The following is an 18,372-nucleotide window of genomic DNA, read 5'->3' as shown; positions in this document are numbered from 1 at the left end:
ACCTCCAGGTGGTATTGGATCATGTTGCCTGGAGGTGGGCCGATGTCCCCTGACTGTGCCATTATCCGGCACAACAATGAGTACCATGACACAACATGGCTGACCGGTCGCAGGCAGGCTGCGCGGCAGCCAGGAGGGACAATGTTCCAGCTCGTAACACCTCTCTGAGCAGAACAATAGTGGTGTGGAGGAAACGGTCCTCCCAGCGAAACAAAAACACGAGCAGGGTCCAGAGTGCGCTTACGACAACTCGGACGGGGAAACACCCACCAGTCAAGAGGGACTGATTCATCATCCCAGTTCTCTGTGGAGAGAACACACATAAACAGCCACAGAGCAGCAAATGCTACTGCATTGATTAAGCTAAACAACACACACACACACACACACACACACACACACACACACACACACACACACACCTTCCCAGCTCGAAAAAAAGAGCAAAACATTCCCATGTTGACAGATGACATAACCTTCAGGCACAGAAGGGTTCCACTACAGAACATGTTCCTGTTTTGTCAGTAAGTGAAGAGGGAACCATGTCTGGTTTTTGGTTTCGATAATGACTAAACTGCCCAGAACCGCACCAGTAAGGACAATAGTGTCCTTAGAGCCTCCACATTCCCTTAAGGGTTTTCTGCACGATGGAGGAAACTGGAAAGCCCTGCTTTACAAAAGAATATCTCTTCCCAACAAAGCTGGTTTGCCCTGGGGGCTCTGGAAGCCCAGTCAGGAGACGTTTCCTCCCATTCAAATGGGCACCGTCCTAGTGATGAGTACACAGCCATTTACTGGCTCTTGCAACAACTTACTCACTACTGCGCTGGCCGTGAAAACAAAGATGGCATTGTTAAGACACGTACATCAGAGAGGGAAAAAATAAAAAGCACGTCTAGCGCAACGTTCATCCTCCTCAGCCACCCCCCCCCCCTATCCCGCTAACCATCGACCTCCTCTGAAACTCATCAGTCCCTGAAGTTCACCCCAGGCCAAAGGGAAGACGAGTGAAGGTGTGTTCCTGCCTGTCTCTGCGAAATAGAGGACATAATCCAATCTGCACTGCCAACTTTCCACTGGTGCAACCCAAAGAAAAAAAAAAGAAAAAGCCAGGCATGCAGCTAATTCTATTGACATCAAAGGAAACCAGCTGTAATATAAAGAGAGGTGCCTCTGACTGGTTCAGCTCATATCAGCTCGGATTGATATGACCTGGGGCTTGGTCGGGAATGGAGATAGGTGCACTTTTAGCATGCAAGCAACAACTACAATGCCCTGCAGTCAGGTTTCAAATGGGTGAACAAAAGGCCGTTATATACTTCAGGCTAGAATAGCAAAGTATTTTTGTTTTTTTTTTAAGAGAGAGAAAACTCAAACACAACACAACAGTAAACTCTGTACTTACATATATTGACGGCACAAAAAAAACATCTAGGAAGAAAAAGGAGGCTGAAGGTCATTTGATTCTGATTTATGACAGTAGAATCCCTTTCGCAGCGATAAAATGAATAAAAATCAGTGATCGTCAGCTAAACAAAACTGATTTCATTTTATTGGTGCGGACATCGCAGCACTGTGCTTTATTTCATAAAACACCCCGGCTGGTTGGAAGCGGCTGGAGCATCGTCAAGCTCTCCATCTCTGTAAAGCAGCTCCAATGGGCCGCCTGGATTTAAGAGAGCTGTAATGGCACTGGTGGCGGAATGACAGCGGTTGTCTCTCAATTGTGCTTGAGCTTTCACTAATGTCTTTGCTGCAGCGCAGCGCAGCGCCCAAAGAGGTTACCTGGGGTCAGCGCCGTACTCTTGGCCTAAAGGAGAGTAAGCCAGTGGCACAGTGCAAATGAAAGCTTGACCGTTGAAAGAGTGTGTGTTGCACAGTGGCTCAAAGCCTGTAGGTGTCCAGGTTTCAACTTACTCTAACTTAAAACTGGTGATTTTGACATAAAAACAGCCGTTTTACCGTGGGACCAATCAGTCAAACAAATACACCCCCGCTTTGAGAGCTCTCCCCTGGGGTCCCTACCCCTGGGTACCAGCATGCAGTGTTGCCTAGCTAGTGCACAGACTGACTTGACTGACAAGTAGTTCATCATCATCATCATCATCATCATCATCATCCTGACTGGATGGATCTAAGGAGGTTTTCTTTGTTTCTTTTTGCATCACTGATTGTACCTTTTAAGAACATTAATTCATGGTATTCCATTAAAAAAGACCATTCCCATTCATACATTCATAGGCGCACACTGGAATATGACATTCTACTGGACATGGGAACAAGAGTCACACATTCATTGCTTGTGAGTTATCTTTCCATCATCTAGTGATACAGTGCTTCTTTGTCGAGCAAGCATCACTGCGGCATGCTTGATTAACATATTTTTTCCCTTTAGATTCTAACCAAATCTCCCATGGTTTCTAACCAAAGCAGCCTAAAGACTATGTATCTGATAACCAACCAACCAACCAACAAAGAGCCTTTAATCTCTTACACCTAAGCAATGAGCTCATCACCTGGCCCCCTGCCCATTCCCTGTTAATATCTCCCGTATGTGTTCAATAAAAACAGATGGGGAGTCATAAAAATACCATCATGCACTGGAAGCTGGCGGCATTGCTCATGTGCTGACTAAACGCCATCTCGTGTTTACACCCAAACAGCTCTGAAGAGCTCTGGGCCAAAGCTGAAGGCCAGTGATGATTTATGGGCTCTAGGAAGGAGAACATTCTTCTTCTCCTAAACACACAGGTGTGACCATCGCTCCCTGAACATTCATCATCGAATGCGATCAGGTTTCAATGACGTAATCTCATATGAGATTGGGTGGTGTGCGTTTTGATAAATCGTCGAAGCCGCTGTGCTGTGCCCCAACACCACCACCCTCCCCATTGAATCGCCAGTAATGACTATTTGAGAGCCATCTTTGATTACTCCTGCAGCGTGACAAACGAGAGTGATCCATCATCCAAAAAGTAAACAAATACGGTGAGAATTAAGTTAAATGCAAGTATCACGCCACTGTTCTTGGCCAATACATCAAGACTGACCGCCCTCATTACAACCATCCAACCATGTGATTAATCCTGAGCCTCCCAATACACAAACAAAACACATCAACGTGGTACATCATACCCATAGATCCCAAAGGGATAAAACCAGCTTTAAATAGACGGCTCCCCTGATGAGGACTGTTTTGGTAACCCTCAGCACTGCAATTTGGTGCTTTGTTTTTGGTGATAATTGCAGTCGTGACAATGGTGTCTCCTTGGAATATAAGAGCAGAACACCTTCTGACTACCCCCATGCAGGTATCTGGCCTATTACTATCAGTCTCGTTCTCTCAGGAGGCTCATCCAGTCATCTAGGAAAACAGTGCACTAGTGCCTCCTGCCAAGCTCCAACCTAAGAAAGATCCAAACACACTTATGTAAGTTAACATGGAAGGCCCGGAACAGGACAACTGAATGATGACCCCAGTAAGCGGCTTAAGGGAAAGATGCTAAAAACAGTATGAGGGTATCAGTCTCATCAAGGAGCAACCCAGACAGTTCAGAAGTCTGTTGGATTAAAATGTCCAAATGGCACGAACCTGAGAGCCCTTCACAGGCAGACACCACCAAATGGCCAGGAGTGGACAGAGCATGCTCAGAAAGTAAAACTCCTGTCCAGTTTTGTATTGGCTAAGGAACACAACCCTGAGCTACAGGTCATAGGTGAAACATGCTCAACTGGTAGAGCAAGGTGCTAAGTACAAGAAGGTCAGGGGTTAAATCCCAGGGGGCACACACACTAATGAAATGTATAGTTTACCTAATCTGCCAAATTAATTGATGTAAATAAACAAGTGTATATCAGCTGATTTAGTAAATAGATTTACCCAAAATATGGCATGAACCTGAACCTCTGAACCTGAAATATTCTACCTATTCAAAAAGCAAAAACATCACAGGCAAGACGTCACAATTGTCATACTCAATTCACACAACTGTATGGAGACACAGACTTTACTTAGCATCTATTTAAATAGTCTTCATTAACACGTAACTGGCTCTGTCAATGGACAGATCACCTGACCTCTTAAGCCTCCTTTAAAAGCTGCCTGACCCTGTGGGCCATTCATTACCTACTACATCATTCAGACACCAACAGTCTCAGTAAAATCCAACCGGTTTCCAAGTTGACCCATAACTTGTACTCAAATAAGTGTGGGTGGGTCTCAGACCTCAGAACCACTAGAACTTAGAACATTATTGTGCAATGTGATTGCCATATAGTTCCTTCTAAAGAGAACAATAGGAGGTGTGAACTACAGCATTCCAAGATTTAATTACTACATTCCATCTTCCTATCCCACTCCTCAAAGCACCAGCCAGAGCTCTCATACCTCATATGATCAAAGTCAATGAACACGATGACAGGTACAGCTTTGAGATGTATTTATTCACAGGTAAAGACAGAAAGGGAGAGAGAGAGAGAGAGAGAGCGAGAAAGAGAGCCTAAGGCTACAAAAGACACTGCAGAGAGAAAAGGCTTTTTTTCTCACTGGTTTCGAGCTAAACCAAAAACCCCAAAAGAACCACGTTCAGCTCAAAAGGAGAGCAAAAAACTAAAAAGACAAAGCCCAAAGTCAGTGCAAATCTCTCCACAGGGGCCTGGGGATGGAAACATAGCTTTGACTCTTCCACATGCTCCGATTAAAGGCCGGTATCAGGGATTCAATCTTTGTCATTGCTGTTGTCCAGAGCAGTGCCAAGCCTCCCAGGCAGGAGGGAGGTTTCTCCTCTCTTTACTGGACATGCTTCACCGACAGCCTTCTGTATAAGGTAAAGACATGGTATGTTTTTAGAGTAAACCATACACCCATGCACTCCCAGACCCAAAACACTGAGTCCCTTTTGGCTCAGAGTGGGTAGAGGGTGGGCGGATATGTGGCGGACAGACTGCTTGGTCCACAACAAGCTACTTGGTCCATACCGGCTTTTCCGGTGAGGTCACTGACCAAACGCTGAAGGCAGGTTCTACGAAGCGGGGGCTTGCTGTTTGATAAGCCTTGTTCAAATCTTGGAGTTGTGCAAAGTCAACACCTTCCTAGGCTTGGTGTAGTGTGGAAGCAATGTCAAAGCCTTATCTTATTTTCACACACAGAAACAGAGACTCGATTCCCGTCAGACGAGTGTAACGCAGACATGGGCATTCCCCATGAGAAGTGCAGGTGAGCGGTGTAGTGAGTAAAAACAGGACAGGGAGTAGTGTGGTAAGAACGTGCTGGTCCGAGCTCTACACAAACAAACCCATTTAAAATCCACCATGAAAGCATCTGCATGGCTCTCCAGCAGACGTCATAGTATCACAGAGACTGTGAATGATGAAAGGAAAAGCAGTGAAAACACCTTTCTGATCTGAGGCAAAGAGACAAGAGTCGCTGAAGACTTTAAATCCCTGTCAGGGAAAAGGAAGGTTGAAGCAGAGGGATGCCAGAAGGCATCAAGGTAAGTGCAGAAAAAAAAGAGATAAAGAGATGACAGAAAACCAATGAAACTATGGAGAAACAAAGAGCAAGAAAGCTACAAAAAAAGAGAGAGGCAGAGAATGACAGAAATGATAGAGAAAGAAAGACAAATTAAGAAAATACATTAAGAGGCAGAGGGCATGAATGAGCAAAGCATGACAGAGGGGCAAAGAAAGAAAGAGGGTGTCCACACGACAACGACAAAAATTGAGAGGTTTTTGCCTTGTGTCCACATTTCCAAGACCACGTTTTCGGGGTCTGACAACATCTATTTTTGAGAGTGGCGACTGAATGCAGAATGCAGCCCTTACATCGCGGGGTGGACAAGTAACGAAGGGAAACTGAGCATTTTTAGAAAACGATGCCGACATGGCACCAACTTGATTCAAACGCCTCTCATTCTCTGTGAAGCTTCAGGCTGAGCGCCGTCATCCAAAGCCTTCCTACCACTTCCTCAGTGGCAATGAATAGAAAATCTATTCTTTAATTGTGAAAAGCATCATGGCTGTCAGACAATTTGTTCTTTTTGTACTAGGAGGACATAATCTATCAGACACATCAGCGGCCAAAACCTTATCTGGATTTGTTTGATATAAAATGACGCTAAATGCTAGCAACCTTAAGCAGAAATTCTGTTCACCCAAAGCTGATAAAAAAATTAAAAAAACTGTTTAAAGGATTTATCTTGTCTTGTAGTGACATTGCTTTGATAACAACCTTGTTTAGCTGTATGCTATAATTTGGGATTTAAGAATGCCCTAGCAAGCAACAGTGTTTTCGCTATTTTTTGCATTTCCATGTGGACACAACAAAATGTTGTGTGGATGGGAGTCTTCTTGAAAATGCAAAGCACAAACACTCTACTGTTGTGTGGACGCCATCTGCGAGTGAGAGAAACTCATTTTCTGGAAATAGTTCCCTCACACCCATCAGCACCCGACAGAGAGCAGAGCAAACACTCAGTGGTCTCTGCAGTGAGGAGCGGGACCCCCCCAGGGGCTCTGTATGTGCTCACCCCATGGGGAGTGTCACCCAACCAGACACGTGGCGGCACAGGCTGCTTCTGTCAACAATTACAATCCACACTGCAAGGGGAATCCACCCATTCACTCACATCTTCCTCGCCACCATCTTCACAGTCATCGCCACCACCACCACCACCCCAGCCCCAGCTGCTACATTTTCAGAGGGAGATATTGCATTTAAAAAGGCATGAAACCACTTTATTGCTCAATGCTTTATTGCTCATCAGAGTCTTATCGTTGTTGTTGTTGCTGCTGCTGCTGCTGCCGTTGCCGTCATGGGCATGATCAGAGTTCACCTGACCCCTGGTGCGTTTTTCATTTTATATGGTAATATTCCCTCCCACGAAGGGCCACCAAGAGGAGCTAAACATAATGGATGTATTAACAGCACATAATTATACATGTTCACCGAGCCAGAGCGACGCTCTATTTATCTGAAGTGGCCAGGAGTGCTGTTTTTGCTGTTGTTGATTCTTTTTAAAACATGACAAGGATGATAGTGGTGCTGATGATGATGATAGTGATGATGAAGGTCTCAGCCTTCAAAGTCATCAACATGAGCATATTGTGTAAGCCTGTGATCGCTTACATTTAGTTCATACACACCCCCCCCCCCCCTAAACATTGAAAAAAGCAACACATCAGCGAACAGACAGCATCTGTGGGCACAAATCTCTTGACATCGAACCAACCGACCCCTGGCTTGACAGTGCTCCCTGGCCTTTCGCATTTATGACTGTGATCCAGGGAAAATGAAAATGCAGTATGTTACATAACAGTTAGATAATTGTTTGATCAACAGTCCGCACACGGATGAAAAGCATCGTATCAACTTTAAAACATCGACCTTTAAGGGATTTGACGTTAAGCTGTTTAGCTCAGATGGATGAAACATCATTTATTTTTTACATAAAACTGCAGTAGGAAATGTATATACCGGACAGTTAAGGTTAGAGAGCTGAAACCATTCCCTTACAGCAGGTTTGCATATGGACTGTCAACAGAGAATGCATTTTCTGTGAATAAAAGAAAAACAGAATATATTCCTCAGGGAGAATAGCCTTTATAAATGACAGGACAACAGGACCATCTCACATACTGCTGCTGATTCAAATCTATTAAATACTGATGTATTTATGTATTATATACACTATAATGTCCCCCAATTAAAATCAAGTATAACTATTTTTCAAGATGAAAACGTTAAAAAATAGCATTTTGTCAGTGTTGTCAATGATGAAGCATTTCATTTCATGCCTGTGACGCTTAGGGTAGGAAGTTAATGTAATCAGCAAAATTAAAGTCGCACCACTTCATTATATCACCTTAAATCAGATGAATCACACAGAAACAAAGGCCAATTGAATTAGTGTTGCCTTTTAATAAAAAATTGGCAAGAGTCTCAGAAAATGTTGTGTAATGTACTTCACCTACTGCTCATTCAAGTTTATGATTAGCAGTCAGCACCCTCATAGTCTGAATTTATTAACAAAATCTTAACTGTGATTTATTATACGGCTCTTCAGAATGTTCCAAAAAGTTCCGTTGATTTGAATGGGCCATCCCAACGTTCGCCGGTGAATATTTCCTGATATTCACCGCTGCGAAAAGATATTGACCGCTGTCATTGGCAACGGGTTTTTTTGCTTCTAATTCACATCTTTCATATCATTCCGCAAGTAGTCCGGTCATTTAACGTAACAGACTCATTGTAATTTGAAGTCAGCAAGTAATGGGTTGCTACGCAACACCTGAAACTTAAAAGTTCTATTTGCTTGAAGAACTATTTATTTCTTAGCGGAAATCACGAAACGGCAACTAAATCATTAAAAAGAGGTGTTTTGGAGGAATGTCTTCTATAGTTTTTGGCAAGTAACCGTATAATAAGCGGGATAATGTATTGTCCGTCGGTCATTATCCAAAAATAAATCCCTTCAGGACGAAATAACACCCCTCCGCTGCGCGTCGGGGTGTTGTTCGCCCCGTCGGGATTTATTTTTGGATAATGACCTCCGGACAATACATTATCCCTTACATATCGTCTAGTGCCTCGGTTCCCAAACTGGGGTACGCGGGGAGAAAATGTCCGCGATAACGGAAAACGGACGGAATTCGCGGAATATACCCTTTGAAACAGAATTGCAACTTTCAGACGGAAACATCATTTTGTGCATCAAAATCGCCCAAATTCCCCAGTATTTTGTCCTGCAACGATGAACAAGCATTAATTAAAAAACAAAACCACTGAGAAAATGTCACGTCTGTGCTGAACTCCGCTCCGGCCACGCCCCCCTATTCAAACGTTGACATACAGACCTCCGTAGCCTGTCAAATTAATTCGCTCATCTTCCCAATCGCCTGCAAATAATGTTTTTTTAGTCTTCTGTTCTGTTGATGGCTGGCAAGCAACAACCTTCGAAGGTTTGGTTCACTTGTGGCACATATTATTCACTCATTTTAAGGCATCAATCTAGCCCAGGGTGAACAAAATGAGCCGAAACGGAATAAAACGGAATTCAACTAAAAGGTGAAAAGGAAAACTTTTTTTTTTTTAAACGTAGCTGAAGATTCAATGTCTGAAGGTGTACGGGACTGTAAAAAGTTTGGGAACCACTGGTCTAGTGCAAACTGAATCCGTTGCTACTGGTAACCCCATGGTAGTCCTACAGAAAACTGTAGTATTTTAGATGCTGAACAGTAGCAGGGCAGTGTCTTGCCCAAAAGTACAAAATATAACAAAATATAAACATAAAACTATGTTTTGCAAGTCTTTTCTAAAGCTTATCTTCCCCATTTAACCTTTAACCAAATCACTGTTAAAAAATGCTCCTCTCTGATTGATGTTGCCGTACTGCTGTTTCCTTATAAAGGGGCAAAGTCCTTGAACCATAAATTCAAATGCAGATAAGACTTGTGTGCCCTTCTGTTATGAGCAAACATGAGAGCATTATACTCTTCTGGGCAACAGAAGGAACAACAGAACAAAGTTGTGAGGAACAACAGAATGAAGTCACCACACATCTCCTCCCTGGTGGCCAGCCTCTTGTTTTTAATGTTAGGGCAGGGGCAGGGGGTAAAGTTTATCTGTGAATTTGTGAATACTTAAACTATGACCATTTTTCCAAAAACCCTCAATTGAACTATGAAATAGATTCCTGATCCACATTTGCGTATTGGTAAGAGCCAAAACACCTTCATCCAACTGTGGAGATTCCCAAATCCCGTTTGTAATGCTGCAATTTTTCTCACTTGACCAGCTAAGGTTACAAAGTTGGCATCCCTCACATCCTTGTTGATGGTTAGTAACACTTCAGGCCTGAAGTGTAAACGGCCAGCACTCAGCTGATCCTTAAGCCATCAGGTTCCTTTCACCAGAGGAAGTAAGCAAAGACCCTCAAACAAATTAGCACAGGAGAAGGCCTGGCGACTGAGGGAGTTATTTTCCGTAACACGAGACGCATTGCCGCTGCTGTGCTATCTATGCTATCGGCCACTAGGGCCATGTTCGGCAACTGGGTCTCACACAACTCTCACATTTCCTCCCCTTCCATCACAAATCAATGACCTGACACATGAGCACCTAGGACATGTGCTCATCACTTGGCCAGGGTCAACCCACAGTAAGGCCTACTAACACTGTACTGCCTACCTCGCTCTCTCAGTCTCTCAGTCTCTCTCTCTCTCTCAACCCAGAATAGTCCAGGCCTGCAAGCAGAGCAGTAATGTGAGAGAAGGAACTGGCAGCTCAATCCCCAGCAGCCCTTAAAGACCAACCACATGGGTAGATTGTTCCAGAATGAAAATCCAGAACACAGACTCAAGACGGTACAACTGGAGGGGTCTGAAGGGGCAAAGGATCAGTGGTTTATCTCACGGTTTCACAGACTACAGGGAGACAGAAACCTGGCTACTACCTTTTTTTTCCATTAAGCGATTACCTCCATTATAACATCATATTCATATTTAATTCTCTCTCTGTACAGTGCAAGGCAGTTTAGAGTGTGTGTGTGTGTGTGTGGGGGGGGGGCATTATGCAGGCTCTGTCCATTTAGCCATAACATCCATTATGTCCACATTCATATCTATTAAAAGCCGGATCTTGCGGTGTTTGGTGTTTAACCTGACAGCAATGGGATTGATGGCTACGCTCTCGCAGCTGGGAGCAATGAAACACCCATCAGCTGTTATCTTCTCAGCCATCCCTTCCCAGAAGATCCGTCTCCCCACACGAAGAAAAAAATGTACCCGAAGGGATGCACGAGGCCTGGTTTGCAAAGCCTCAGGTGCTTTCCAATGGAGGACGCTCTTTCAGCGAACTCAGAAGGAAAACAGTGATTACTCCTCTGCCGGTTCAATAGCCACCCAATTTCTTCTCGCTCTGCTGAAATGGGCAAATGATAATTGCGAGACCATGCTATGCATGTCTATGTGCAATCAAACATGATGAACATGAACCAAAGCAATTGTGTGAAACTAGATTTCCCCATTAGTTTACAAGATTACAAAAAAAAAACATAATTTTTTTTATCTAGTTTCTGTCATGTCACACATTGCGTGGGAGCATGACAGCACACAGCAATGTGAAATAGGTTGCTAGCACCAACTTGGATGTAGATTGAGTGTGGGTAAACCAGTGTAAAAACACTTAGACAATGGCGATTCAAATGACGATAATTCCACCAAGAGCCTCCATGCCCATGGCCTGTGCTAGGATCCATGGAAACTAGCGACTCTCAGCAGTGGTGCTGCCTCCTGGAGCCACAGGCCGCATTCCTTGAGGGGTTTTGGAAGAGTTATGGCGGCCAAATAACAGCCTGCCTCCACAGTGCATGCTCCGAGAGACTAGCTCGTCGTCAGTGTAGTAACCAACCAGCCCTCAAAGAATCTGCCCCTAAAGGCACCAGGGGGGCAAACACCCATTAGTCTTTCTTGAGGAATAAGGTCATGAGCCATTGTTTGCCACAAATACTACAAACATTCGAAGTACTTTTTTAGTCAGCATTCACATTAGGATGCATTCACAACTAAGAAAACTAGAATGGAAAGTTGTGTCCACGGGTTGAGGGTGAGTAAGAGGTGAAGATTTGATGATCTATATCCAGTCAAAAGGTTACGAGATCTCATTGCTCCCTTGGCACCCCTCACCAGGGCTTTCTCGGAGATTCTCAGCCTCGTGAGCAAATTACTTCACAGACCTCACATCTGTCCGACCTCAACTTTCACCCCCTTCCATTCCCAAACTACTTCACCCACGTCTAGAAAAGAGGTCAAAACTGTTTACACAACACAGCCAAACAGCAGAGTCTGGCTGAAGAACAACATGGCCTCGAGAGACAGAGGAGCTTGTCGGGTGGTCTCCCTCTGCTCTCACAGAGGGCTGGGTGGCACATCGACTTAAGGTATATTGATATATTTTCAAAAGATATACAAGATGAGACAATATAATTTAATATCGATTTACTTTGATATATTACATAACCCGTATCACCCCAAGCTGTAACAGTGTTTCATCTTTCCTCTCACTCTCCACGCACACACCCTCTCTTTCCCTCCCAATAGAACCCATTGTGGCCATTGACAGCAGTTCTATATTTCACTGTGTCTCACTGATGGCCGGCATGTTTTTAAGTGTTTAAGAGTTGTAAGCGAAATTCAGGACTTACATTTATACGCCTAAAGACTACTTTAGACCCTTGTCAATAAAGTGAATATACAGTAAATATATGTATCTACATAACTATTTTGAGAATTGTTCATATTTTTACATAATATCGGTGTTACTTGCATACTTGAACTTGCATTTCTGTGTCGGATGCCTTGGAGACTAAAGTGAGTTATAACATAAACTTTGTGGTAAAATACAGCTCAACTTAGGCACCAGCAACAGGTCTATTTAGCTAACTGTTTGCTAGTGAAGCTAGCATGGCTTGTCAGCTAGCTTCCGTTAGGAGCTGCACGACTGACATTTTTAACAGTATAACAGAGTAAGTTAACTGCAGACTTTTCAAAATGAATGTACTTCTCAGAAAGACAGAAGACAATTATGCTACCTGCTAGGATATCTTTATGATTGTGAAAAAAATATCTGGTTTTGTCCAAGGGACTTGCAGTGGTGTTTACTGCAGGCAATACGGTTTAGTGCTAGCATAATATCTGCCGACAAAACAAAAACAATCTGACGATTGTTTTGCTGCCCTTATATTGGCTATTATACTACACGTTTTGTCTGTGGTAAGGTGAATGAAGGTTTTACGTGTTCGATGGCAGATTAAAATCACAATGGGTTATGATTATATAGCTTTTTAATGGTATACTACATCACTGTCAAGAGTAGATTTTCTTTGCTCTCTCTCTCTCAAGAGCGCATTTTACAGCCCAGGCTTGCTCCTGATAGTTGAACAAATTAATATTTGTATATGTTCCCAAGAGCAGTGATTGTAAATTATATTATGCATATAATGTAATGCTTGAACCCCCCCCCCCCTTCTCTACGACTAGCCGAGATAGAGTCCCACCTCCCTGTAATGTTTTTGGCAGGCTTTGAACCCGGCACCATTCAAAAGCCCCTCCATGGGGGCTGGAGCTTCCTGTGTTGACATAAGTCTGCTGCTGGATAAACGCAACGAAAGAAGCATTTTTGGAGGGTAAAAAAAAAAAAGACAGTGTTTATTACCAAAGAGGGAGCAAAAAATTGGAAAGGACTTCCACCAAGATTTCAAAGTCTTGTGAATGACTGGATCCTAACTTCACAAGGAGAGCTGCACTGACGATTTAATGCATGTCACTGTGGCATGAAGATGCTGCAAAAATATCAGGACTCACCAGACAGATTTGATTTGCATGTCATGGGGTAGGAACCTAGATACTTGGCCTATTTCTTATGTAGGTCCCATTCTATGTATGGTATTTGGGCAAAGGGAGATCATGATCCCATAGAACAGTGCTTATAATAGCATATGCATCATAGATATTTAAAACCCCATGTGAATATATTACAACTACATTTTTTGACCTGTATACGAGTTATATTTTTTTACAAACAAGATAATGAAGAACAGGAAGTCAGGTGAATTCACTCTCAAGTGTTTTTTTAAAAAGCAATTTAGGATCTCTGACAGAGAACAAAATTAGCACCCGCCAAGTGCCAATGGCGTGTAGATTTCTGTGTTGGCAGGTGAATGATGGTGGTTACTGAGCCTCTCTGGCACGTAAAATACGAGTGCAGTTCATCTTCTATGACTTTGATTGTCCGTCTCTTCAATCTGATAATGTTAAAAACTGCTTTTTAGAGTAACATGGGATACGGAAGACATCCAATCAAGACATTCCCTTTTGATGGCACAGGTTGGTTAACCATTTCAGTTTCTTAAGTTCCTTATGATGGTAGTAAATATAACATAGAAATTATGTTATGAAAAGCACTGTTTCATTTTGACAGATAAAAAAAATATACCTGGCCTTCTGGCTTACTTTGGCTAGTTGACCAAAATGTTGTTTTTTGTTCCCTGATCTCTGAGGCCAAGAAGTGAAAGGAATGCACCATACACCAACATCACTTTTATGCCTTGGTGTGTCCCATCAACATTGTTTGATAACACTATTTTGAGTTCAGTCTATGTCAGACAACATCTCTAGTCCTCTTACAACAGAGAAACTGCTCTACTCCTTAACTTACATCTCTGCAATCAACAAAAGAGACCAAAGGTCAATAGCAAAAATGTGAACACATACTTTCCCAAAAGAGTAGGGTCTGAGACATCGCAGAGGGACTTGTACTGACAACCAGCTAAACATCTCTCTACTGACACATCCACTTTCTCAGGCTCTAGTGTTAGGGTTCATTAGAACGGCGTACTGGACCGGTTCTCAATTCCCGTGTCGTGTCCTTCCGCCAGATACACTGATTGCGGCCACCTGCTCCCAAAGGATATTCTGTCCATACACATTCTCTCCCACAGATATTTTTTCCCAGCACCCTAATAACTGAAGCTTACATGACGTCATTTCACTAACACAGAGGCCAAGAGAAAGTCATTCTTCTTTATATTCGAAGAGGCAAGATTTTTTCCCCATCTAGGGGTTTCCCTAAACATTTCAGGCAAGTTGTGTGTCCAGCAAACTCATCTACCACTTCATTGGGCCTGCATGGAAGAGAAAATGTCCTACACTCAAAACATCTGTTGGTTTTAACAGAATACAGAATTGATGTCTCTCCAAAAACATCGTCCGTAATCTATTCACAGGATTGATCCTCTACACAGACAGACTTGTCATTAGAAAGTGTGAAATTTTGGCCAAGGATTTACTGATAAAACAACAACCTTGATGGAAAAAGTAGTTACTATCCACTATCCACATGATTTACTGCTCTCACACATTGGTCAGCCTTTCAAGAACATAACAACTGATCATTTTGCATGACATCAATGTTTGCATAACAAAGAGTTCTATAAATAAAACCGATAGCCTTTCGTGATTGGAAGCTAGTTGGATTTCTTTATTTTGACAGCATCAGTCAAAACCCTCTGGCTTTGTTTGTTATTAAACAGTCTCTGTGATTCACTGACCTTATTTGATAATATGCAATTCATAACAACAGTTAAAATAATTCCTTGGAGAGATTTTCCACAAACGTTTGTTCAACCACAACACTAGACTTCATATATTGTCTGCGGTGAAGAATTTACAGTTTTAACTAAGACTTTAAAGGAGTGGAATCTTAACGCAATGATTGTTTACATCTGATCTATGTTCCCTTACAATAGTGACAATTCATTTTACACTAACCTTGAAAAATGATGCCACAGACAAAGACGAATCTAGCAAGTTCAAGGAACTTGGTAGCCTACTTCATTGACAATACATTTCAAACTAACCATAGGTACTCAGTTGTCTTTATAGACACACATGAGGGTAGCCCCATTCAAAAAAAAGTATCTTACCTTGCAGTCATCCGAAGATGCACACTCAGCCACTGTAAGATGACTGCGAAGTGCCATTGGTGCAAGATTCAATTTGAAATCACCACTGGTAATCCTTACGAAAACCACACTACCTTCCAACCATGGTCAACTCTCACGCTCAAAATCATATGAATGGACCAGGAGCGAAAACATCAAAGCCACTTCCTGTGATGACATCGTCAGCCACCACCATAGATGCAAGAGGAGTCTTTAACAGATTAAAGCTCAATCCTCTTACTTACTAAGCCATTCAGCGACACTGAACATCCCCTTTGGAAGCCCACAAGCCTGACAAAATAGATGTTCTGCTTATTTATAACCTTTAGGCTTCACCTTTGATATTTTGTCATGGAGAATGATTAGAGAGCATTCAGGTAGAGGGATGCATCAGGATCAATACAGGGTATTATCCCCAACTGCTTACTGGTAGTATACTGACAGATGTAGTACATACAGTAAAGTGGATATAGTATATATAGTGAAGTGGATATAGCCCTGTGTGGCCAAATACCTGGGTACAGGCGATGTAGAACAACAAAGGACTTTGTGAAATTAAACAGAACACTAACACTGCAGTGACTGTTATGCAAGGCCAATGGGTTAACAGGAACCTGAACCATCCACACTTGAGAAAAAAAGAAAGAAAAAATGAGGACAGGGCAACTAAAAAGAATCATAAAAGGGGGCCAAACGAGAGAGCGACCGGCATGGAGAGAGAAAGAGAGAGAAAGAAAGAGAAAGAGAGAGCATTTGCATGTTCTCCCAAGTAACCACTGGAAGTTGGTTATATTGATGAAAGCAAAACATCCACAGAGAGTGCAGTGTATCAAAGAGGTGGGAGGGGAAAAAAGCGATACAGTATCACAATATTTTTTGGCACAATGTTATATTGATATAGCGGTGCCAAGTGTCGCAATATTTATTTATTTAATATTATGATTTGATTTGTGTGTTTTGGTACATACATCTACACTGATAACAATGCTTCTGAAATACACAAGGTGGTACAAGACCTTGTTCTTCTTTTGGGTCACAGCAGACAAGATGGTTCGAAAGACTACCAGTATACAAAATGTAATATATGGGAGAAATAAATCGCAATGTATTGCAGAATTAAATCGCAATACTTTCTGTACCATAACATGTAAACAGTCGCTATATATTGTAGCGTAGCCCAAATATTGACGGCGTAGTCTTCGCTAGTGCATTTTTTTCCTTTGCACCACTATAAGCAGAATGCGTCCAGACACAAATCAAGCACATTATTTTGAGAGCTGCTGAGTTACAGCTCATCTTTCAAAGTGACAGGATAAAGTTGGCCAGACAAGTTATTTGTGGATAGATCAGAATTCAACCTCATAATTTAACTCAAAAGTACCATGACAGAAAGTGGAGGCAAAAGCAATTGCCTGGCAGTTCTACTTCTAGCAATGCTCTTTCCTCCTCACCTATAATCACAGGCAGGCAGTAGTCTGTCTCACTGTTATGCAGATAACAGAGTGTCACTGAATTGCAAGAGAAACATTCACATTTCTTGATCATTATCCTCAACAGGCCAAAAAAAACGCAGGCTTATGTCAAGCAGTGCATTATAGACTTGACTGCATATAATATAGGACTACGATAATCCTCTGGCCTGTAAGAGCTCAGGCTACGGTAAACATTACCCCCTCCCCTCCTAACCCTCAATCCCATCCAAACATAAATAGCTGAGGAGGCCTCTCAGTGGCTATTCTGGCTGCGTGCCAAAGCAAGTGCTAGGGTTCTCCCAAACACATGGAGTTTAATCTTAATAAAGCCATTGATCTAGTGCCAAACACGTCAGCACTATCTGAGATTCATTTGAACACAAGTCCACCAAGAGGGGCTTCTCCCCTGACTGCATGGCTTACATCACGCAGGTATAAACAGACAGGGTCCAGCTTCGGCATGCAGCCAGACCCCCGACGTCTTGTAAACAAACCAGGGGTGAGATCTTGAGGATATGCCACCTTCACCACAGGCTGTCCGGTGTTTATAGCAGGCTGACTAATGCCTGATTTGAGGTAAAGGTCAGTCACAGCTACCTGCTGATGAGTCAAGACCTTCACCTCTCTAAGAGCTTGCCCTAAACACACCTCCTCACGCACTGATATGCATGCAGCAGGAGAGACAGGCATCTGATGCTGCTTGAACTGCCATTTTTAAGAGAAACTTCGATCAAGGCCCATGGATAAGCCAGTCCTCTTGCGTTCAAGGAAAGTCTTGCGAGCTGAATGCATTTAAAAGAGACGGGAGCTCTATGAAGCATGTGAGACCAGTCCAGACCTGGCCTGGCAACTCAACAAGTTACTCAAGCTGCCATAACTTGCAGAGCCATGCTATAGCATAATTCCCTTTGTCTAGAGCAATTAGACATTATTCAGTGACACAATCATGCGGACATAACATGGCAAAGCATTTCAGATTTACTGGAAGCATCTCGCAATGCTCCCTCAGAAAAGTGTCTCGACACGTTTATGGGGATCAATTCAGAGCTGTCAATGTGTTCTCTGAGATTTGTTAAGCGTTTGACAAGCATTTGTTAAGATTTAAACTTAGAATTGAATCAACCCATAGAGCCATCGAACAGAGAAACTTTCATACTAACTGTCACAGAACAGAATAATTAGGTTCTCTTTGTCAACTTGTTATTTCAAGTTCTATCAAGTATATAGAGAGATTGCTCAAGTATACAGAAAAAAGAAAACAACCCAAGTCAGGGGTTTATGATGAAATGCTCTCACAAGTGTTACTTACTTGAAAGAGGGTTGTAAATGTCCTAACAAGATATGGCATGGTTGGTGATTTTGTGATTGGGTCTGTGATTGAAACGTGCATCTGCACGTATTTA

The 18,372-nt window shown here is 42.7% G+C and overlaps 1 protein-coding gene across 7 annotated transcripts in view; it reads right to left on the bottom strand.

Moving 5' to 3' along the window:
• Window positions 1-18,372, bottom strand: part of mast4 (microtubule associated serine/threonine kinase family member 4) — a 109,507-nt gene that overhangs the window by 90,386 nt on the left and 749 nt on the right. Inside the window, exon 1 of one of the 7 annotated variants that reach the window (XM_031577272.2) lies at window positions 15,480-16,568. The exons of the other annotated variants lie outside the window; for them this stretch is intronic. Coding sequence (XP_031433132.1) covers window positions 15,480-15,536 — 57 coding nt within the window. The 5' untranslated portion in view covers window positions 15,537-16,568. Of the gene's footprint in view, window positions 1-15,479; window positions 16,569-18,372 lie in introns of those variants that run through there. 7 annotated transcript variants of the gene reach the window in all.

Source organism: Clupea harengus, chromosome 12 (assembly GCF_900700415.2).
Source record: "Clupea harengus chromosome 12, Ch_v2.0.2, whole genome shotgun sequence".
In the NCBI taxonomy this organism is placed as follows: Eukaryota; Metazoa; Chordata; class Actinopteri; order Clupeiformes; family Clupeidae; genus Clupea; species Clupea harengus.
This window is presented reverse-complemented; position numbering and strand designations above follow the sequence as displayed.